At 49.6% G+C, this 24,105-nt stretch overlaps 1 protein-coding gene across 1 annotated transcript in view; it reads right to left on the bottom strand.

Moving 5' to 3' along the window:
- Positions 1–24,105, bottom strand: part of als2a (alsin Rho guanine nucleotide exchange factor ALS2 a) — a 152,316-nt gene that overhangs the window by 122,171 nt on the left and 6,040 nt on the right. The window contains 5 exon segments of the mRNA XM_065019687.1: positions 1,370–1,541; positions 2,283–2,396; positions 5,880–5,987; positions 8,722–8,799; positions 9,438–9,691. Of these exon segments, the coding sequence (XP_064875759.1) occupies positions 1,370–1,541; positions 2,283–2,396; positions 5,880–5,987; positions 8,722–8,799; positions 9,438–9,691 (726 nt within the window).

Raw genomic sequence — 24,105 nt, forward strand, 5'->3', positions numbered from 1 at the left:
ATCTGAGGACCAATGCCACATCTTTTCATCTTTTCAGGGGGATAGGTTTTGTCGTACCCTCTTCACGACTGTCTTGGTGTGTTCGGACCATTCTAGTTTGTTGGTGATGTGGACACCCAGGAACTTAAAGCTCTCAACCTGTTCCACTACAGCCCTGTCCATGTGAATGGGGGTGTGTTCGGCCCTCCTTTTCCTGTAGTGAACGATCATCTCCTTTGTCTTGCTCACGTTGAGGGAGAGGTTGTTTTCCTGGTACCACACTGCCAGGTCTCTGACCTCCTCCCTATAGGCTGTCTCATCATTGTTGGTGATCAGGTCTACCACCATTGTATCGTCAGCAGGCTTAATGATGGTGTTGGAGTCGTGCTTGGCCACGCAGTCGTGGGTGAACAGGGAGTACAAGAGGGGCCTAAGCACGCACCCCTGAGGGGCCCCCGTGTTGAGTATCAATGTGGCAGATGTTTTTGCTATTTAGGCAGGTTACCTTCTCTTTCAGGGATTATGGTTGTCTGCTTGAAACATGTAAGTATTAAAAAGACTCAGTCAGGGAGAGGTTGAAAATGTCAGTGAAGATACTTGCCAGTTGGTCCGAGCATGCTCTGAGTACACGTCCTGGTAGTCCGTCAACCTAAAACTTCTTTCTTACATAGCACATATTGCACTTTTACGTTCTTGACAATGATCCCAAACACACCACCCGGGCAATGAAGGAGTGGCTTCGTAAGAAGCATTTCAAGGTCCTGGAGTGGCCTAGCCAGTCTCCAGATCTCAACCCCATAGAAAATCTTTGGAGGGAGTTGAAAGTCCGTATTGCCCAGCAACAGCTCCAAAACATCACTGCTCTAGAGGAGATCTGCATGGAGGAATGGGCCAAAATACCAGCAACAGTTTGTGAAAACCTTGTGAAGACTTACAGAAAACATTTGACCTCTGTCATTGCCAACAAAGGGTATATAACAAAGTATTGAGATAAACTTTTGTTATTGACCAAATACTTATTTTCCACCATAATTTGCAAATAAATTCATTAAAAATCCTACAATGTGATTTCCTGGATTTTCTTTTCTCATTTTGTCTGTCATAGTTGAATTGTACCTATGACGAAAATTACAGGCCTCTCTCATCTTTTTAAGTGGGAGAACTTGCACAAATGGTGGCTGACTAAATACTTTCTCCCCCACTGTATGTTGAACACACATCCTCAGCCACCTTCTATAGGAATTTAACGACTGCGTAGGGCTATGTTTTGGATGACTGGCTACGAATGCTTATTGAATTGTGTTATTTCTGCCTTTTCTATTCCAGACATTCTGAAGCATCCCATGTATGTAACTTCAGTCTTTCACTTTTCGTTTGTCTTTTGTCTCACCTTTCTTCAGTAGTGGGCTGACCACCCGCTTGTTGACGTCTCTGAGCCTGCAGTAATACTTCCTGTCTGCTGCAGCCAGCTCGTGAAGAGCAGAGATGAACCCCATCACGTTGAGGTCAGCCTGGGCTAGACAGGACTGTCCTCCGCCATACACACTGTTGATGTAGCCCATCTAGACGGGAACACACCAACACATTACATAGCAATATTTGATGTGGCTTGTTATGATATTGCCCAGATACATGACTGTAGGCTCTTACGGAGTTAGCCTACGAGTCTACAGCCAAGTCTCAGGGACAAGTTACTGGTAGGAGTCTACAGCCAACTCTCAGGGACAAGTTACTGGTAGGAGTCTACAGCCAAGTTTCAGGGGACAAGTTACTGGTAGGAGTCGAAGTGTTCTGGGGTAAAGGAATGTTGTGGGATTTTACTCAGTTCCTCAGTCGAGCACCCTTTCGTTCAAGCTGGGCCGAAGTGAGTTTGGGTAAAAACGTTCTTTCTACATATTATACAGAGGTACAGTGCCTTGCGAAAGTATTCGGCTCCCTTGAACTTTGTGACCTTTTGCCACATTTCAGGCTTCAAACATAAAGATATAAAACTGTATAATTTTGCACGCCCAATTTTTCAGTTTTTGATTTGTTAAAAAAGTTAAAACTTATATCCAATAAATGTCGTTCCACTTCATGATTGTGTCCCACTTGTTGTTGATTCTTCACAAAAAAATACAGTTTTATATCTTTATGTTTGAAGCCTGAAATGTGGCAAAAGGTCACAAAGTTCAAGGGGGCCGAATACTTTCGCAAGGCACTGCATATAGCTGTCGGCTATATTAGCCATGACTTAGCTTTTTACTCAGTCGAGTAAAAACGTTCTTTCTACATATTATAGAGAGGTATTATGTTGGACTCACATTCACACAGAAGGGCAGTAGGACAGGTCTCAGGGTGTACGTGTCAGTTCTAGACGGAGAGCTCTCAGTTGACCCTGTCCCAGGTATGTGGTTCTCAGGTGTGGTCTCCAGCACCTGAATTAATTCATTAATACTTTATTGTTCCATAGGGAAATTTGTTCAACTATAAAAAGGCATTCCTGTCATACATTCACTGACTATACAAAAACACACACACACACACACACACACACACACACACACACACACACACACACAGCAGAAGGGGAAGAGACTCGTCCAGAAACCTATTGATTCAGCAGATACTGAAAAATGACTCTACATGTACAGGAACATAAACCGAAGAAATACAGAAATGAAACACAATATAAACAATAAACAATCTATAAGTTCTCACAATATAAACAATAAACAATGACAAGTTGGGTAACATGTTTAAAAAATAAATCTTTACGCTCGACAGTTTCCTGTGTGTATCAAGAATGATCCACCATTCAAAGGACATCCAGCCGACTTGACACAACTGCTGGGAAGCATTGGAGTCAACATGGACCAGCATCCCAGTGGAACGCTTTAGACACCTTGTAGAGTCAACATGGGCCAGCATCCCTGTGGAACGCTTTCAACACCTTGTAGAGTCAACATGGACCAGCATCCCTGTGGAACGCTTTAGACACCTTGTAGAGTCAACATGGACCAGCATCCCTGTGGATCGCTTTCAACACCTTGTAGAGTCAACATGGGCCAGCATCCCTGTGGAACGCCATCAACACCTTGTAGAGTCAACATGGGCCAGCATCCCTGTGGAACGCCATCAATACCTTGTAGAGTCAACATGGGCCAGCATCCCTGTGGAACGCTTTCAATACCTTGTAGAGTCAACATGGTCCAGCATCCCTGTGGAACGCTTTCAACACCTTGTAGAGTCAACATGGTCCAGCATCCCTGTGGAACGCTTTCAACACCTTGTAGAGTCAACGTGGAACGCTTTAGACACCTTGTAGAGTCAACATGGACCAGCATCCCTGTGGAACGCTTTAGACACCTTGTAGAGTCAACATGGACCAGCATCCCTGTGGAACGCTTTAGATACCTTGTAGAGTCCATGTCCCCGACGAATTGAGGCTGTTCTGAACACCTTCCTAACTCAATATTAGGAAGATGCTCCTAATGTTTTGTACACTCAGTGTATTTAGCATCACAAGACACAACACATAACGTATACAGTATACAACACATGTCAAGTCCGGTTCAGATACATTAGCCAACATAAGACGAGACAAAACGATCCCGTTTTAGAATTTGGGATTGTAGAACAGCTGACTAAAGACCAGGCATTCACATTATTTTGTTTTATTTAACCTTTATTTCACTAGTTAAGTCAGTTAAAAAAAAAAATATTATTTACAATGATGGCCTACCCCGTCCAAACCTGGACGACGCTCGGCCAATTGTGCGCCACCCTATGGGACTCCCAATTATGGCCCGGTTGTGATACAGCCTGGAATCGAACCAGGGTGTCTGTAGTGACGCCTCTGTCACTGAGATGCAGTGCCTTAGACCACTGCGCCACTCGGGAGCCCAGAGTAAGAAGACCAGCTGTGCAGTTGAGACCGTTTCCACAGAAACGGTGCCTCTTTAGAATGACGTGATGACAATTTGAAACAAAGCTATCCTATGTTGTAGCAAACTGAATACATGCACTTTGTAGTGAAATATCAGCAAGCTAGGCTAGCTACTACTGCAGCAATACAGCTAGCTAGGTGTCCGCTTGGCTAGCTACTACTGCAGCAATACAGCTAGCTAGGTGTCCGCTTGGCTAGCTACTACTGCAGCAATACAGCTAGCTAGGTGTCCGCTTGGCTAGCTACTACTGCAGCAATACAGCTAGCTAGGTGTCCGCTTGGCTAGCTACTACTGCAGCTATACAGCTAGCTAGGTGTCCGCTTGGCTAGCTACTACTGCAGCTATACAGCTAGCTAGGTGTCCGCTTGGCTAGCTACTACTGCAGCTATACAGCTACTACTGCAGCTATAGCAGCTTGGCTAGCTGCAGGTGTCCGCTTGGCTAGCTACTACTGCAGCAATACAGCTAGCTAGGTGTCCGCTTGGCTAGCTACTACTGCAGCTATACAGCTAGCTAGGTGTCCGCTTGGCTAGCTACTACTGCAGCTATACAGCTAGCTAGGTGTCCGCTTGGCTAGCTACTACTGCAGCTATACAGCTAGCTAGGTGTCCGCTTGGCTAGCTACTACTGCAGCTATACAGCTAGCTAGGTGTCCGCTTGGCTAGCTACTACTGCAGCAATACAGCTAGCTAGGTGTCCGCTTGGCTAGCTACTACTGCAGCTATACAGCTAGCTAGGTGTCCGCTTTGCTAGCTACTACTGCAGCTATACAGCTAGCTAGGTGTCCGCTTGGCTAGCTACTACTGCAGCAATACAGCTGGCTAGGTGTCCGCTTGGCTAGCTACTACTGCAGCAATACAGCTGGCTAGGTGTCCGCTTGGCTAGCTACTACTGCAGCTATACAGCTAGCTAGGTGTCCGCTTGGCTAGCTACTACTGCAGCAATACAGCTAGCTAGGTGTCCGCTTGGCTAGCTACTACTGCAGCAATACAGCTAGCTAGGTGTCCGCTTGGCTAGCTACTACTGCAGCTATACAGCTAGCTAGGTGTCCGCTTGGCTAGCTACTACTGCAGCAATACAGCTAGCTAGGTGTCCGCTTGGCTAGCTACTACTGCAGCTATACAGCTAGCTAGGTGTCCGCTAGGCTAGCTAGCAAGCTAGCTGCTTGGCTGAACACAGAACATCAGCGCACTGTTCTCTGATTGGCCAAAGGGACCCGTCTCGCCGTAAGTCTTCGGTCAAGATTTGACAAAGGGCGGCAGATAGCATAGTGTTTAAGAGTGTTGGGCCAAAAACCGAATGATCGCTGGTTCAAAACCCCGGGCCGACTAGGTGAAAAAAATGTCGATGTACCCCTGAGCAGGGCACTTATTTCTAATTGCTCCTGTAAGTCTGCAAAATTACTCAAATGTAATACTGTATTTTGGAAACTTCAGCAGCCGACGTGAGACGTTCTAAAACTACATCGTTCAGAAGCAAACTGTTGTAGAACGAACTTATTACGAACGTTGTGTCACGTCTACTGGATCTGAACTGGGCTTTACAGGACATACTGACCTGTTGACCTCTGTAACACGGGACATACTGACCTGTTGACCTCTGTAACACGGGACATACTGACCTGTTGACCTCTGTAACACGGGACATACTGACCTGTTGACCTCTGTAACACGGGACATACTGACCTGTTGACCTCTGTAACACGGGACACCTGTTGACCTCTGTAACACGGGACATACTGACCTGTTGACCTCTGTAGCAGGGGACATACTGACCTGTTGACCTCTGTAGCAGGGGACATACTGACCTGTTGACCTCTGTAGCAGGGGACATACTGACCTGTTGACCTCTGTAGCAGGGGACATACTGACCTGTTGACCTCTGTAACACGGGACATACTGACCTGTTGACCTCTGTAACACGGGACATACTGACCTGTTGACCTCTGTAACACGCAGGGGACATACTGACCTGTTGACCGCTGTAACAGAGGATGGGCTGGCAGCAGTCACCATCAGCCAGGAAAACACTGTGGCTCTGCCCAGCTGCCAGGTCCCACACACGCAGACCCTTTGACATCTGAGAGGAGGTCAACACACACAAACACACACAAGATCAGCAAGGAACACACTGTGGCTCTGCCCTGCCACCAGGTCCCACACAAACAGACCCTCTGACATCTGAGTGTGATTTGTGAGATGTCAGAGTGTGAGGGACCTGCTGGCAAGGTAACAGTATCAGTAGTGGGCCCAGATCTGTTTCTGCTGTGAAGCTAACCTCCTATGGTTGTTGACAGGCCAAATATAATGATGACAACAACAGTAGGAATTGGCTTTACAGCAGGTAACAGATCTGGGACCACTAAGCTAGAACTGCAGGCTAGACCAGCAGACCAGCAGCCTAGACCCCCAGACCAGCAGGCTAGACCCCCAGACCAGCAGGCTAGACCCCCAGACCAGCAGCCTAGACCCCCAGACCAGCAGCCTAGACCCTCAGACCAGCAGCCTAGACCACCAGACCAGCAGCCTAGACCACCAGACCAGCAGGCTAGACCACCAGACCAGCAGCCTAGACCACCAGACCAGCAGCCTAGACCCCCAGACCAGCAGCCTAGACCACCAGACCAGCAGGCTAGACCAGCAGGCTAGACCACCAGACCAGCAGCCTAGACCACCAGACCAGCAGGCTAGACCACCAGACCAGCAGCCTAGACCACCAGACCAGCAGGCTAGACCACCAGACCAGCAGCCTAGACCACCAGACCAGCAGCCTAGACCACCAGACCAGCAGGCTAGACCAGCAGGCTAGACCACCAGACCAGCAGGCTAGACCACCAGACCAGCAGCCTAGACCACCAGACCAGCAGGCTAGACCACCAGACCAGCAGGCTAGACCACCAGACCAGCAGCCTAGACCAGCAGGCTAGACCACCAGACCTGCAGGCTAGACCACCAGACCAGCAGGCTAGACCACCAGACCAGCAGGCTAGACCACCAGACCAGCAGCCTAGACCAGCAGGCTAGACCACCAGACCAGCAGGCTAGACCACCAGACCAGCAGCCTAGACCAGCAGGCTAGACCACCAGACCAGCAGGCTAGAGACCAGCAGGCTAGACCACCAGACCAGCAGCCTAGACCAGCAGGCTAGACCACCAGACCAGCAGGCTAGACCACCAGACCAGCAGGCTAGACCACCAGACCAGCAGGCTAGACCAGCAGGCTAGACCACCAGACCAGCAGGCTAGACCAGCAGGCTAGACCACCAGCCCAGCAGGCTAGACCAGCAGGCTAGACCACCAGACCAGCAGGCTAGACCAGCAGGCTAGACCAGCAGGCTAGACCACCAGACCAGCAGCCTAGACCCCCAGACCAGCAGCCTAGACCCCCAGAACAGCAGGCTAGACCCCCAGACCAGCAGGCTAGACCCCCAGAGCAGCAGCCTAGACCCCCAGACCAGCAGCCTAGACCCCCAGACCAGCAGCCTAGACCCCCAGACCAGCAGCCTAGACCCCAGACCAGCAGCCTAGACCACCAGACCAGCAGCCTAGACCACCAGACCAGCAGGCTAGACCAGACCAGCAGCCTAGACCACCAGACCAGCAGGCTAGACCAGCCAGGCTAGACCACCAGACCAGCAGCCTAGACCACCAGACCAGCAGGCTAGACCACCAGACCAGCAGCCTAGACCACCAGACCAGCAGGCTAGACCACCAGACCAGCAGCCTAGACCACCAGACCAGCAGCCTAGACCACCAGACCAGCAGGCTAGACCAGCAGGCTAGACCACCAGACCAGCAGGCTAGACCAGCAGGCTAGACCACCAGACCTGCAGGCTAGACCCCAGACCAGCAGGATAGACCACCAGACCAGCAGCCTAGACCAGCAGGCTAGACCACCAGACCAGCAGCCTAGACCAGCAGGCTAGACCACCAGACCAGCAGGCTAGACCACCAGACCAGCAGCCTAGACCAGCAGGCTAGACCACCAGACCAGCAGGCTAGACCAGCAGGCTAGACCACCAGACCAGCAGGCTAGACCAGCAGGCTAGACCACCAGACCAGCAGGCTAGACCAGCAGGCTAGACCACCAGACCAGCAGCCTAGACCACCAGACCTGCAGGCTAGACCACCAGACCAGCAGGCTAGACCACCAGACCAGCAGGCTAGACCAGCAGGCTAGACCACCAGACCAGCAGCCTAGACCACCAGACCTGCAGGCTAGACCACCAGACCAGCAGGCTAGACCACCAGACCAGCAGCCTAGACCAGCAGGCTAGACCACCAGACCAGCAGCCTAGACCACCAGACCAGCAGCCTAGACCAGCAGGCTAGACCACCAGACCAGCAGGCTAGACCACCAGACCAGCAGGCTAGACCACCAGACCAGCAGCCTAGACCACCAGACCAGCAGCCTAGACCACCAGACCAGCAGCCTAGACCACCAGACCAGCAGGCTAGACCAGCAGGCTAGACCAGCAGGCTAGACCACCAGACCAGCAGCCTAGACCACCAGCCTAGACCAGCAGCCTAGACCACCAGCCTAGACCAGCAGCCTAGACCACCAGACCAGCAGCCTAGACCACCAGACCAGCAGGCTAGACCAGCAGGCTAGACCAGCAGGCTAGACCACCAGACCAGCAGCCTAGACCACCAGCCTAGACCAGCAGGCTAGACCACCAGACCAGCAGGCTAGACCAGCAGGCTAGACCACCAGACCAGCAGGCTAGACCACCAGACCAACAGCGCAGTATAACCATGAAGAACTAAAGACAAGAACATATGCCCTCCAACGTAGGTCAATGTAGGTAGAGTACCTTGGCCTGTTGAGGCATGGTAGTGGGGCTGTTCATGTGTCCCAACTGGCCGGATCTGTTGCTACCCCACGAAAACACCTGGGGTGATAGAGCCTGGTTATATTACACACCAGCCTCTCCATTTATAGGACGCTACAATATTAGCTACGTTGCGCTACATCTGCTCACACCATAACAACTTCTTAACAGTCTCTCCTCTAAATTCAAAAGAAGAGGCAATCAAATAAATACAATGCTAAAATGGCTAATGACTTGGCAATAGGATAAGGTGATGGGGTGAGGCGATGGGATGAGGCGATGGGATGAGGCGATGGGATGAGGCGATGGGATGAGGCGATGGGATGAGGCGATGGGATGAGGCGATGGGGTGAGGCGATGGGGTGAGGCGATGGGGTGAGGCGATGGGGTGAGGCGATGGGATGAGGATGGGGTGAGGCGATGGGATGAGGCGATGGGATGAGGCGATGGGATGAGGCGATGGGATGAGGCGATGGGATGAGGCGATGGGATGGGGCGATGGGGTGAGGCGATGGGGTGAGGCGATGGGGTGAGGCGTTGGGGTGAGGCGATGGGGTGAGGCGATGGGGTGAGGCGATGGGATGAGGCGATGGGGTGAGGCGATGGGGTGAGGCGATGGGGTGAGGCGATGGGATGAGGCGATGGGATAAGGCGATAGGATGAGGGAACTGTGAGTGTGATGGGGACTGTGCTTTTACCTGACACTGTGCAGAAAGGGCCAGAGAGTGGTGTGTTCCTGCCGCTACCTTCACTACCTCCTCTCCATTCAGGCTCTTGATACACAGCGGCTGGAGCCTGGGTAGCTGGTCTCCGTGGCCCAGCTGTCCCTCCTGCCCCCGGCCCCAGCTCCACACCTCTGTGTTCAGGGAGGGCAGAGACTCCACTACCTCCTCCTTCCTGGGCACATTGGGCCTGGAACGGGCGCTCCTCCTGCCGGGGAGCTCAGGGGATGCTGGAAGGAAAAACAAAAGGCATCAAAATGTTATTTGACATACGAGTGGCTTACCGTAGAATGAGTAATATAAATGAGTTAGAATTGAGTTGTAGAGAGAGGGGATGCTGGAAAACCCAGCATCGGACATACAACATAGTTGATACAGCCATTTCAACACATTTCTAAGGGTCTTTCTGGGTTAAATCAAGGATGAGTCGCACAATATAATATGAAAGTGCTGTAAACCAGCGCTTAGCAGACAATATGACAGAAACAGAAACTGCAGGAATGCAAATTCTAAACATCTAAAAAACTAAAAATCTATCCGGGTTGACCATGGGACTGAACACATCCCTCTGCAACTGGATCCTGGACTTCCTGACGGGCCACACCCAGGCGGTGAGGGTAGGTAACAACACATCCGCCACGTTGACCCTGGACACTGGGGTCAATAGTTGCCAGCAGTTGTGAAAAACTGAAATCACGAACGACCGCGTTTAACCAAGGCAAGGGGACTGGGAATATGGTTGAACACAAACAGTCCAGTTGTGTCCTCCGTAAGGCAATCCAACACGCTGTCAATACAGAGACAAAGTGGTGATGAAATTCAACGACTCAGACACAAGACGTATGTGGCAGGGTCTACAGACAATCACGGATTACAATGGCAAAACCGGCCACATCGCTGACACCGATGTCTTGCTCTCGGACAAGCTAAACACCTTCTTCACCCGCTTTGAAGATAACACAGTGCCACGGAAGCAGGCTGCTCCCGAGTACCGTGGGTTCTCCTTCTCCGTGACCGACATAAGACATTTAAGCATGTTAACCCTTGCAAGGCTGTCGGCCCAGACGTCAACCCAACGTCCAGCTGGCTGAAGTATTTACGGACGTATTCAATCTCTCCCTATCCCAGTCTGCGGTCCCCACTTGCTTCAAGATGGCCACCATTGTTCATGTACCCAAGAAAGCGAAGGTAACTTAACTAAATGACTATCACCCAGAAGCACTCACTTCTGTCATCATGAAGTGCTTTGAGAGACTAGTCAAGGATCATATCACCTCTACCTTACCTGACACCCTAGACCAAAGGGGGGCAAAGCACGGCCCGTGGGCCATAACCGGCCCGTCGGGCACTTCAACGAGACATTTTACCCATTTTTATCTCCCCAATTTCATGGTATCCAATTGGTAGTTACAGTCTTGTTCCCTCAACTGCAACTCCCGTACGGACTCAGGAGAGGCAAAGGTTGAGAGCCGTGCGTCCCCCGAAACACGACCCAACCAAGCCGCACTGCTTGACACAACGCCCGCTTAACCCGGAAGCCAGTCGCGCCAATGTGTCAGAGGAAACACCGTACACCTGGCGACCGTGTCAGCGTACATGCACCTGGCCTGCCACAGGAGTCGCTAGAGCACGACAGGACAAGGACATTTCGGCCCGCCAAACCCTCTCCTAACCCAGACGACGCTGGGCCCATTGTGCGCAGCCTCGTGGGTCTCCCAGTCACGGCCAGCTGTGACACAGCCACAGGTCTGTAGTGACGCCTCAAGCACTGCGATGCAGTGCCTTAGACCGCTGCGCCACTCGGGAAGCCCCCGCAAATTGATTTTAACAAACAATTGGTTGCCCAAAAAATGCATCCCTCAGTTGAATTACAAAATCCCGACGTGGCCCTCGAGCTACACCTGCCCTACACCCACTTCAGTTTGCAAACCACCACAATAGTTCCACAGGCGATACAATCGCCATCTCACCTGGACAAGAGGACGAATGCTGTTCATTGACTACAGAACAGCCTTCAACACCATAACCCTCCAAGCTCATCATTAAGCTCGGGAACCTGGGTCTGTACCACGCCCTGTCCAACTGGGTCTTGGACCCCAGGTGGTGAAGGTAGGAAACAACATTTCCACTATGCTGATCCTCAACACTGGGGCACCACAAGGGTGCGTGCTCAGCCCCCTCCTGTACCCCCTGTTCACCCATGACTGCGTGGCCACGCAAGCCTCCAACTCAATCGTGAAGTTTGTAGACGACCCAACAGTAGTAGGCCTGATTACCAACAATGACAAGACAACCTGCAGGGAAGAGGTGAGGGCACTCGGAGTGTGGTGTCAGGAAAACAACCTCTCACTCAACGTCAAAAGTGAAAAGCTTCAAGTTCCTCGGCGTACACATCACTGACAATCTGAAATGGTCCACCCACACAGAGATGCAACAGCTCCTCTTCAACCTCAGGAAGCTGAAGAAATGTGTCTTGGCCACTAAGACCCTCACAAACTTTTACAGATGCACAATTGAGAGCATCCTGTCAGGCTGTATCACCGCCTGGTACGACAACTGCACCGGCAGCAACCACAGGGCTCTCTAGACGGTGGTGCGTTCTGCCCAACGGACACCAGCGGGCACACTACCTGCCCACCAGGACACCTACAGCACCCGATGTCACAGGAAGGCCAACAAGATCATCATGGACATCAACAACCCGAGCCAATGCCTGTTCACCCCGCGACCATCCAGAAGGCGAGGTCAGTACAGGTGCATCAAAGCTGGGACAGAGAGACTAAAACACAGCTTCTATCTCAAGGCCATCAGACTGTTAAATAGACATCACTAGCCGGCCTCCACCCAGTACCCTACCCTGAACTTAGTCACTGTCACTAGCCGGCTATCACCCGGTACCCTACCCTGAACTTAGTCACTGTCACTAGCCGGCTACCACCCGGTGCTCTACCCTGAACTTAGTCACTGTCACTAGCCGGCTACCACCTGGTGCTCTACCCTGAACTTAGTCACTGTCACTAGCCGGCTACCACCTGGTGCTCTACCCTGAACTTAGTCACTGTCACTAGCCGGCTACCACCTGCTGCTCTACCCTGAACTTAGTCACTGTCACTAGCCGGCTACCACCTGCTGCTCTACCCTGAACTTAGTCACTGTCACTAGCCGGCTACCACCTGCTGCTCTACCCTGCACCTTAGAGGCTGCTGCCCTACACTGGTTACCACCTGGTGCTCTACCCTGCACCTTAGAGGCTGCTGCCCTACACTGGTTACCACCTGGTGCTCTACCCTGCACCTTAGAGGCTGCTGCCCTACACTGGTTACCACCTGGTGCTCTACCCTGCACCTTAGAGGCTGCTGCCCTACACTGGTTACCACCTGGTGCTCTACCCTGCACCTTAGAGGCTGCTGCCCTACACTGGTTACCACCTGGTGCTCTACCCTGCACCTTAGAGGCTGCTGCCCTACACCTTAGAGGCTGCTGCCCTACACCTTAGAGGCTGCTGCCCTGCACCTTAGAGGCTGCTGCCCTACACCTTAGAGGCTGCTGCCCTACACTGGTTACCACCTGGTGCTCTACCCTGCACCTTAGAGGCTGCTGCCCTACACTGGTTACCACCTGGTGCTCTACCCTGCACCTTAGAGGCTGCTGCCCTACACTGGTTACCACCTGGTGCTCTACCCTGCACCTTAGAGGCTGCTGCCCTACACTGGTTACCACCTGGTGCTCTACCCTGCACCTTAGAGGCTGCTGCCCTACACTGGTTACCACCTGGTGCTCTACCCTGCACCTTAGAGGCTGCTGCCCTAACTGGTTACCACCTGGTGCTCTACCCTGCACCTTAGAGGCTGCTGCCCTACACTGGTTACCACCTGGTGCTCTACCCTGCACCTTAGAGGCTGCTGCCCTACACTGGTTACCACCTGGTGCTCTACCCTGCACCTTAGAGGCTGCTGCCCTACACTGGTTACCACCTGGTGCTCTACCCTGCACCTTAGAGGCTGCTGCCCTACACTGGTTACCACCTGGTGCTCTACCCTGCACCTTAGAGGCTGCTGCCCTACACTGGTTACCACCTGGTGCTCTACCCTGCACCTTAGAGGCTGCTGCCCTACACCTTAGAGGCTGCTGCCCTACACCTTAGAGGCTGCTGCCCTGCACCTTAGAGGCTGCTGCCCTACACCTTAGAGGCTGCTGCCCTGCACCTTAGAGGCTGCTGCCCTACACCTTAGAGGCTGCTGCCCTGCACCTTAGAGGCTGCTGCCCTACACCTTAGAGGCTGCTGCCCTGCACCTTAGAGGCTGCTGCCCTACACTGGTTACCACCTGGTGCTCTACCCTGCACCTTAGAGGCTGCTGCCCTACACTGGTTACCACCTGGTGCCCTACACTGGTTACCACCTGGTGCTCTACCCTGCACCTTAGAGGCTGCTGCCCTACACTGGTTACCACCTGGTGCTCTACCCTGCACCTTAGAGGCTGCTGCCCTACACTGGTTACCACCTGGTGCTCTACCCTGCACCTTAGAGGCTGCTGCCCTACACTGGTTACCACCTGGTGCTCTACCCTGCACCTTAGAGGCTGCTGCCCTACACTGGTTACCACCTGGTGCTCTACCCTGCACCTTAGAGGCTGCTGCCCTACACCTTAGAGACTGCTGCCCTACACTGGTTACTTTAATTATGGAACATTATTTAATAACGTTTACATACGGTTTTATATGCATTTGCTGTATTCTAGTCAATTACCATCCTATTCAACTTTAGCTCTATATATACACTATTCTACCCTACGTATTCTAGTTATACTACATATTCTATACACATACTGTCCATAATGTCTATACATCCCATATATATATATATAGTCACTCATTCAAGTTGTTTTATTTTATTATTTGTACTGTTTTCTATACTGTAGAATAATAGTGAAGACATCAAAACTATGAAATAACACATGTGGAATCATGTAGTGTCCAAACATTGAGGTACTGCAAGCAGCTCCTTACTGGCACCCTGACTGGCAATGGACTGGTACTGAATATTACAGCGTCTTACTGGTACCCCTGACTGGCAATGGACTGGTACTGTATATATTACAGCGGACTCCAAAATTACTGGCACCCCTGACTGGCAATGGACTGGTACTGTATATATTACAGCGGACTCCAAAATTACTGGTACCCCTGACTGGCAATGGACTGGTACTGTATATATTACAGCGGACTCCAAAATTACTGGTACCCCTGACTGGCAATGGACTGGTACTGTATATATTACAGCGGACTCCAAAATTACTGGCACCCTGGCTGGCAATGGACTGGTACTGGTACTATATTACAGCGGACTCCAAAATTACTGGCACCCCTGACTGGCAATGGACTGGTACTGTATATATTACAGCCGACTCCAAAATTACTGGCACCCTGACTGGCAATGGACTGGTACTGTAATATTACAGCGGACTCCAAAATTACTGGCACCCCTGACTGGCAATGGACTGGTACTGTATATATTACAGCGGACTCCAAAATTACTGGCACCCTGACTGGCAATGGACTGGTACTGCTATATTACAGCGGACAAAATTACTGGCACCCCCTGGCAAAACACAGGTACTTGGACTGGTATCTTACTGGCACCCTGACTGGCAATGGACTGGTACTGTATATATTACAGCGGACTCCAAAATTACTGGTACCCTGACTGGCAATGGACTGGTACTGTATATATTACAGCGGACTCCAAAATTACTGGTACCCCTGACTGGCAATGGACTGGTACTGTATATCACCAGCGGACTCCAAAATTACTGGTACCCCTGACTGGCAATGGACTGGTACTGTATATATTACAGCGGACTCCAAAATTACTGGTACCCCTGACTGGCAATGGACTGGTACTGTATATATTACAGCGGACTCCAAAATTACTGGCACCCTGACTGGCAATGGACTGGTACTGTATATATTACAGCGGACTCCAAAATTACTGGCACCCCTGACTGGCAATGGACTGGTACTGTATATATTACAGCGGACTCCAAAATTACTGGCACCCCCAAAATGAACTGGCAATGGACTGGTACTGTCATATTACAGCGGACTCCAAAATTACTGGTACCCCCTGGCACCCCTGACCCAATGGACTGGTACTGTCATATTACAGCGGACTCCAAAATTACTGGCACCCCTGACTGGCAATGGACTGGTACCCTGAATATATTACAGCGGACTCAAAATTACTGGCTACCACCTGGCAATGGACTGGTACCCTGTATATATTACAGGCTGACTGCCCTTACTGGTTACCACCTGACTGGCTCTGGTACCCTGTATATATTACAGGACTGGTACTGTATATATTACAGCGGACTCCAAAATTACTGGTACCCTGACTGGCAATGGACTGGTACTGTATATATTACAGCTGACTGCAAAATTACTGGTACCCCTGACTGGCAATGGACTGGTACTGTATAGGCAGCGGACTCCAAAATTACTGGCACCCCTGACTGGCAATGGACTGGTACTGCATATATTACAGCGCTGCTGCCAATGGACTGGTACTGGTTATTACAGCACCTGGTGCAATGGACTGGTACCCTGTATATATACAGCGGACTGCTGCCCTGGACTGGTACTGTATATATTACCACCTGGTGCAATGGACTGGTACCCTGCACCTATTACAGCGGACTGGCACTGCCAATGGACTGGTACTGGTATATTACAGCGGACTCCAAAATTACTGGCACCCCTGACTGGCAATGGACTGGTACTGTATATATTACAGCTGGTTTACTGGCACCCTGACTGGCAATGGACTGGTACTGTATATATTACAGCCTCCAAAATTACTGGCACCCTGACTGGCAATGGACTGGCTGCTGCTCCAAAATTACTGGCACCCTGACTGGCAATGGACTGGTACTGTATATATTACAGCGGACTCCAAAATTACTGGCACCCTGACTGGCAATGGACTGGTACTGTATATATTACAGCGGACTCTTACTGGCACCCTGACTGGCAATGGACTGGTACTGGTTATATTACAGCACTCTTACTGGCACCCCTGACTGGCAATGGACTGGTACTGTATATATTACAGCGGACTCCAAAATTACTGGCACCCTGACTGGCAATGGACTGGTACTGTATATATTACAGCTGCTCCAAAATTACCCCCTGACTGGCAATGGACTGGTACTGCCCTTACAGCGGACTTAAATTACTGGCACCCCTGACTGGCAATGGACTGGTACTGTATATTACAGCCTGACAAATGGATTAGAGGCCCCTGACTGGCAATGGACTGGTACTGTATATATTACAGCTTGACTGGCAATGGACTGGTACTGTATATATTACAGCGGACCCCTGACTGGCAATGGACTGGTACTGTACCTATACAGGCTGCTGCCAATGGACTGGTACTGTATATTACCTTGACTGGCAATGGACTGGTACTGCATATTACAGCTGACTGCCAAAATTACTGGTACCCTGACTGGCAATGGACTGGTACTGTATATATTACAGCGGACTGACTGGCACCCTAAATTACTGCTGACTGGCAATGGACTGGTACTGGTACAGCGGACTGGCAAAATTACTGGTACCCTGACTGGCAATGGACTGGTACTGTATATATTACAGCTGACCTTACTGGTACCCTGGCAATGGACTGGTACTGTACCTATTACAGCCTGACTGGCAATGGACTGGTACTGTATATACAGCACCTGGTGGCAATGGACTGGTACTGCACCTTAGAGGCTGACTGGCAATGGACTGGTTATATATTACCTGGTGACTGGCAATGGACTGGTACTGGTATATATTACAGGCTGACTGGCAATGGACTGGTACTGTACTGGGTACTGTATATATTACAGCGACCTGGTGCTGGTACTGTATATGCACCCCTGACTGGCAATGGACTGGTACTGTATATATTACAGCGGACCCCCTGGCAATGGACTGGTACTGCATATATTACAGGCCCCTGACTGGCAATGGACTGGTACTGTATATATTACAGCGGACCCTGACTGGCAATGGTGGTACTCTGACTGGCAATGGACTGGTACTGCACCTATTACAGCGGACCCCTGACTGGCAATGGACTGGTACTGTATATATTACAGCACCCTGACTGTGCTGGTACTACCCTGGCAATGGACTGGTATATATTTACAGCTGACCCTACACTGGCAATGGACTGGTACTGTATATATTACTGCACCCCTGACTGGCAATGGACTGGTACTGTATATATTACAGCTGGCAATGGACTGGTACTGTACCTATTACAGGTGACTGGCAATGGACTGGTACTGTATATATTACAGCGACCCCTGACTGGCAATGGACTGGTACTGCCCTATTACAGCCGGACCCCTGACTGGCAATGGACTGGTACTGTATATATTACAGCACCCTGACTGGCAATGGACTGGTACTGTATATATTACAGCGGACCCCTGACTGGCAATGGACTGGTACTGTATATATTACAGCGGACCCCTGGCTGGCAATGGACTGGTACTGTATATATTACAGGAACCCTGACTGGCAATGGACTGGTACTGTATATATTACAGGGACTGGTACTGTATATATTACCCCGGACCCCTGACTGGCAATGGACTGGTACTGTATATATTACAGCGGACCCCACTGGCAATGGACTGGTACTCTATATATTACACTATTCTACCCTACTGGCAATGGACTGGTACTGTTATATTACAGCGGATTCTGACTGGCACATGGACTGGTACTGTATATATTACAGCGGACCCTGACTGGCAATGGACTGGTACTGTATATATTACAGCACCCATTGGCAATGTTGTATATATTTTACTGGCAATGGATGGTACTGTATTATTACAGCGGACCCCTGACTGGCAATGGACTGGTACTGTATATATTACAGCGGACCCCTGACTGGCAATGGACTGGTACTGTATATATTACAGCGACCCCTGACTGGCAATGGACTGGTACTGTATATATTACAGCGGACCCTTGGCAATGGACTGGTACTGTATATATTACAGCGGACCCCTGACTGGCAATGGACTGGTACTGTATATATTACAGCACCCCTGACTGGCAATGGACTGGTACTGTATATATTACAGCGGACTGGCCTGGTACTGACTGACTGGCAATGGACTGGTACTGTATATATTACAGCCCCTGACTGGCAATGGACTGGTACTGTATATATTACAGCGGACTGACCCTGGTACTGTACTGGCAATGGACTGGTACTGTATATATTACAGCGGACCCCTGACTGGCAATGGACTGGTACTGTATATATTACAGCGGACTCCAAATGGACTGGTACTGTATATATTACAGCGGACCCCTGACTGGCAATGGACTGGTACTGTATATATTACAGCGACTCCACTGGCAATGGACTGGTACTGTATATATTACAGCGGACCCCTGACTGGCAATGGACTGGTACTGTATATATTACAGCGACCCCTGACTGGCAATGGACTGGTACTGTAAATGGACTGGTACTGGCGGACCCCTGACTGGCAATGGACTGGTACTGTATATATTAGCACCCCTGACTGGCAATGGACTGGTACTGTATATATTGCAGCGGACCCTGACTGGCAATGGACTGGTACTGTATATATTACAGCACCCCTGACTGGCAATGGACTGGTACTGTATATATTACAGCGGACTCCCTGACTGGCAATGGACTGGTACTGTATATATTACAGCGACCCCTGACTGGCAATGGACTGGTACTGGCGACCCCTGACTGGCAATGGACTGGTACTGTATATATTACAGCGGACCCCTGACTGGCAATGGACTGGTACTGTATATATTACAGCGGACCCCTGACTGGCAATGGACTGGTACTGTATATATTACAGCGGACCCCTGACTGGCAATGGACTGGTACTGTATATATTACAGCGGACCCCTGACTGGCAATGGACTGGTACTGTATATATTACTGGTACCCCTGACTGGCAATGGACTGGTACTGTATATATTACAGCGGACCCCTGACTGGCAATGGACTGGTACTGTATATATTACAGCGGACCCCTGACTGGCAATGGACTGGTACTGTATATATTACAGCGGACCCCTGACTGGCAATGGACTGGTACTGTATATATTACAGCGGACCCCTGACTGGCAATGGACTGGTACTGTATATATTACAGCGGACCCCTGACTGGCAATGGACTGGTACTGTATATATTACAGCGGACCCCTGACTGGCAATGGACTGGTACTGTATATATTACATCGGACCCCTGACTGGCAATGGACTGGTACTGTATATATTACAGCGGACCCCTGACTGGCAATGGACTGGTACTGTATATATTACAGCGGACCCCTGACTGGCAATGGACTGGTACTGTATATATTACAGCGGACCCCTGACTGGCAATGGACTGGTACTGTATATATTACAGCGGACCCCTGACTGGCAATGGACTGGTACTGTATATATTACAGCGGACCCCTGACTGGCAATGGACTGGTACTGTATATATTACAGCGGACCCCTGACTGGCAATGGACTGGTACTGTATATATTACAGCGGACCCCTGACTGGCAATGGACTGGTACTGTATATATTGCAGCGGACCCCTGACTGGCAATGGACTGGTACTGTATATATTGCAGCGGACCCCTGACTGGCAATGGACTGGTACTGTATATATTACTGGCAATGGACTGGTACTGATATATTGCAGCTGGCAATGGACTGGTACTGTGGACTGGTATATATATTACAGCGACCCCTGACTGGCAATGGACTGGTACTGTATATATTACAGCGACCCTGACTGGCAATGGACTGGTACTGTATATATTACAGCGGACCCCAGCGGACCCCTGACTGGCAATGGACTGGTACTGTATATATTACAGCGGACCCCTGACTGGCAATGGACTGGTACTGTATATATTACAGCGGACCCCTGACTGGCAATGGACTGGTACTGTATATATTACAGCGGACCCCTGACTGGCAATGGACTGGTACTGTATATATTACAGCGGACCCCTGACTGGCAATGGACTGGTACTGTATATATTACAGCGGACCCCCTGACTGGCAATGGACTGGTACTGTATATATTACAGCGGACCCCTGACTGGCAATGGACTGGTACTGTATATATTACAGCGGACCCCTGACTGGCAATGGACTGGTACTGTATATATTACAGCGGACCCCTGACTGGCAATGGACTGGTACTGTATATATTACAGCGGACCCCTGACTGGCACAAACAATACTTTAACAAATATAAAGAATATAATAATAGAGAGAAAATCAAAATACCAACATGTGAGAAATGCTTTATTAATGTTTCAATGGAACCCACCAAAATCACTTATTGATTTAATTTTTAAAAAACAATGTCCGCCAAATCAAAGTTTCCCAATTAATGGCATCCTTAAAGATGATTGTAAATAACATCTACCAAAATTAAACCAGGAATTACATACCACTTATTTAAGTGTATCTAAGTCTTAGGGAACTATATTGAGCCATTACATCACTTCCTGTTTCAACTAGGGTATAAAAATGAGGTAACACACATGCACACATCCCTTTGTCGTCCAACACCATGAAGAAAACAAAAGAACTGGTTCTCTCCAGACCTGACTGCCCTTGACCAGCACAAAGACATTCTGTGGCGTTCTGCATTAGCATCGAATAGCCCCCGTGATATGCAACTGTTCAGGGAAGTTAGGAACAAATATACACAGGCAATTAGCTAAGGCTAATTTGTAAGTCACTCTGGATAAGAGCGTCTGCTAAATGACTTAAATGTAAATGTAACTTTTTCAAGCAGAAATTTGCATCGTGCTGCACAAACTCCAAAAAGTTCTGGGACACTGTAAAGTCCATGGAGAATAAGAGCACCTCCTCCCAGCTGCCCTCTGCACTGAAGCTAGGAAACATTGTCACCCCCGATAAATCTGCGATAATTGAGAATTTCATTTAGCATTTTTCTACGGCTGGCCATGCTTTCCACGTGGTTACCCCTACCCCGGTCTACAGCTCTGCACCCCCCACAGCAACTTTCCCAAGCCACCCCCATTTCTCTTTCATCCAAATCCAGAGACAATACTGTGCAGCCGTATTCATCACCTTCTCCGCTATGCGGACTGGTTTCCGAGCTGGTCATGGGTGCACCTCAGCCACGCTCAAGGTCCTAAACGATATCATAACCGCCATCGATAAGAAACAATACTGAGCAGCCGTATTCATCGACCTGGCCAAGGCTTTCGACTCTGTCCATCACCACATTCTTATCGACAGACTCGACAGCTTTGGTTTCTCAAATGATTGCCTCGCCTGGTTCACCAACTACTTCTCTGATAGAGTTCAGTGTGTCAAATCGGAGGGCCTGTTGTCCAGACCTCTGGCAGTCTCTATGGGGGTGCCACAGGGTTCAATTCTCAGGCCGACTCTTTTCTCTGTGTACATCAATGACGTCGCTCTTGCTGCTGGTGAGTCTCTGATCCACCTCTACGCAGACGACACCATTCTGTATACTTCTGGCCCTTCTTTGGACACTGTTAACTAACCTCCAGACGAGCTTCAATGCCATACAACTCTCCTTCCATGGCCTCCAGCTGCCCTTAAATACAAGTAAAACTAAATGCATACTCTTCAACCGATCGCTGCCCGCCCGACTAGCATCACTACTCTGGACGTTTCTGACTTAGAATATGTGGACAACTACAAATACCTAGATGTCTGGTTAGACCGTAAACTCTCCTTCCAGACTCACATCAAACATCTCCAATCCAAAGTTACATCTAGAATCGGCTTCCTATTTCTCAACAAAGCATCCTTCACTCATGCTGCCAAACATACCCTCATAAAACTGACTATCCTACCGATCCTTGACTTCGGTGATGTCATTTATTTGTAAGTCGCTCTGGATAAGAGCGTCTGCTAAATGACTTAAATGAAATGAAAATGAAAAAACAAAATAGCCTCCAACACTCTACTCAGCAAATTGGATGCAGTCTATCACAGTGCCATCCGTTTTGTCACCAAAGGCCCATAACCTACCCACCACTGCGACCTGTATGCTCTCGTTGGCAGGCCCTCGCTTCATATTCGTCACCAAACCCACTGGCTCCAGGTCATCTATAAGTCTCTGCTAGGTAAAGCCCCGCCTTATCTCAACTCACTGGTCACCATAGCAGCACCCACCCGTAGCACGCGCTCCAGCAGGTATATCTCACTGGTCACCCCCAAAGCCAATTCCTCCTTCGGCCGCCTTTCCTTCCAGTTCTTTGCTGCCAATGACTGGAACAAACTGCAAAAATCTCTGAAGCTGGAGACTCATTTCTCCCTCACTAACTTTAAGCATCAGCTGTCAGAGCAGCTCACAGATCACTGCACCTGTACATAGCCCACCTGTAATTAGTACACCCAACAACCTTATCCCCATACTATTAATTATTTTGCTCCTTTGCACCACAGTATCTCTACTTGCACATTCATCTTCTGCACATCTATCACTCCAGTGTTTAATTGCTAAATTGTACTTACTTCGCCACTATGGCCTATTTATTGCCTTTACCTCCCTTATCGTACCTCATTTGCACACACTGTGTATAGACTTTTTCTACTGTATTATTGACTGTATGTTTGTTTATTCCATGTGTAACTCTGTTTGTGTCGCGCTGCTTTGCTTTATCTTGGCCAGGTCACAGTTGTAAATGAGAACTTGTTCTCAACTGGCCTACCTTGTTAAATAAAGGTGAAATATTACAAATTAAAACTGGCAGTTGAAAAGAGACAGATGGTCGTAGACCTTCATAAATCTGGTAACGGCTACAAGAAGACCCACAAACGATTGAATATACCACTGAGCACTGTCAATTATTGAAAAAAAGTCTAAATATATGGAACGGTTGAAAACATCACGGGTAGAGGACCGATAGGGTTATATATAGGAAGGGATAGGGTTATATATAGGATAGGACGGATAGGGTTATATATAGGTAGGGATAGGGTTATATATAGGATAGGGTTATATATAGGTAGGGATAGGGTTATATATAGGATAGGACAGATAGGGTTATATATAGGTAGGGATAGGGTTATATATAGGATAGGGTTATATATAGGTAGGGATAGGGTTATATATAGGATAGGGTTATATAGGTAGGGATAGGGTTATATATAGGATAGGGTTATATATAGGATAGGGTTATATATAGGATAGGGTTATATATAGGATAGGGTTATATATAGGATAGGATAGGGTTATATATAGGATAGGATGGTGAGAGATTAACAAAATCCCCAAGAATCACTGTGACAGAATTGCAGGCCTTGGTGGCATCTTGGGGTCACCAGGTTTCAAACCACACCTACCACGAGAGAGGAGAGGAGGCAGTGACCACACCTACCACGAGAGAGGAGAGGAGGCAGTGACCACACCTACCACGAGAGAGGAGAGGAGGCAGTGACCACACCTACCACGAGAGAGGAGAGGAGGCAGTGACCACACCTACCACGAGAGAGGAGAGGAGGCAGTGACCACACCTACCACGAGAGAGGAGAGGAGGCAGTGACCACACCTACCACGAGAG

The sequence above is a fragment of the Oncorhynchus nerka genome, linkage group LG1 (genome assembly GCF_034236695.1).
Source record: "Oncorhynchus nerka isolate Pitt River linkage group LG1, Oner_Uvic_2.0, whole genome shotgun sequence".
Classification (NCBI taxonomy): domain Eukaryota; kingdom Metazoa; phylum Chordata; class Actinopteri; order Salmoniformes; family Salmonidae; genus Oncorhynchus; species Oncorhynchus nerka.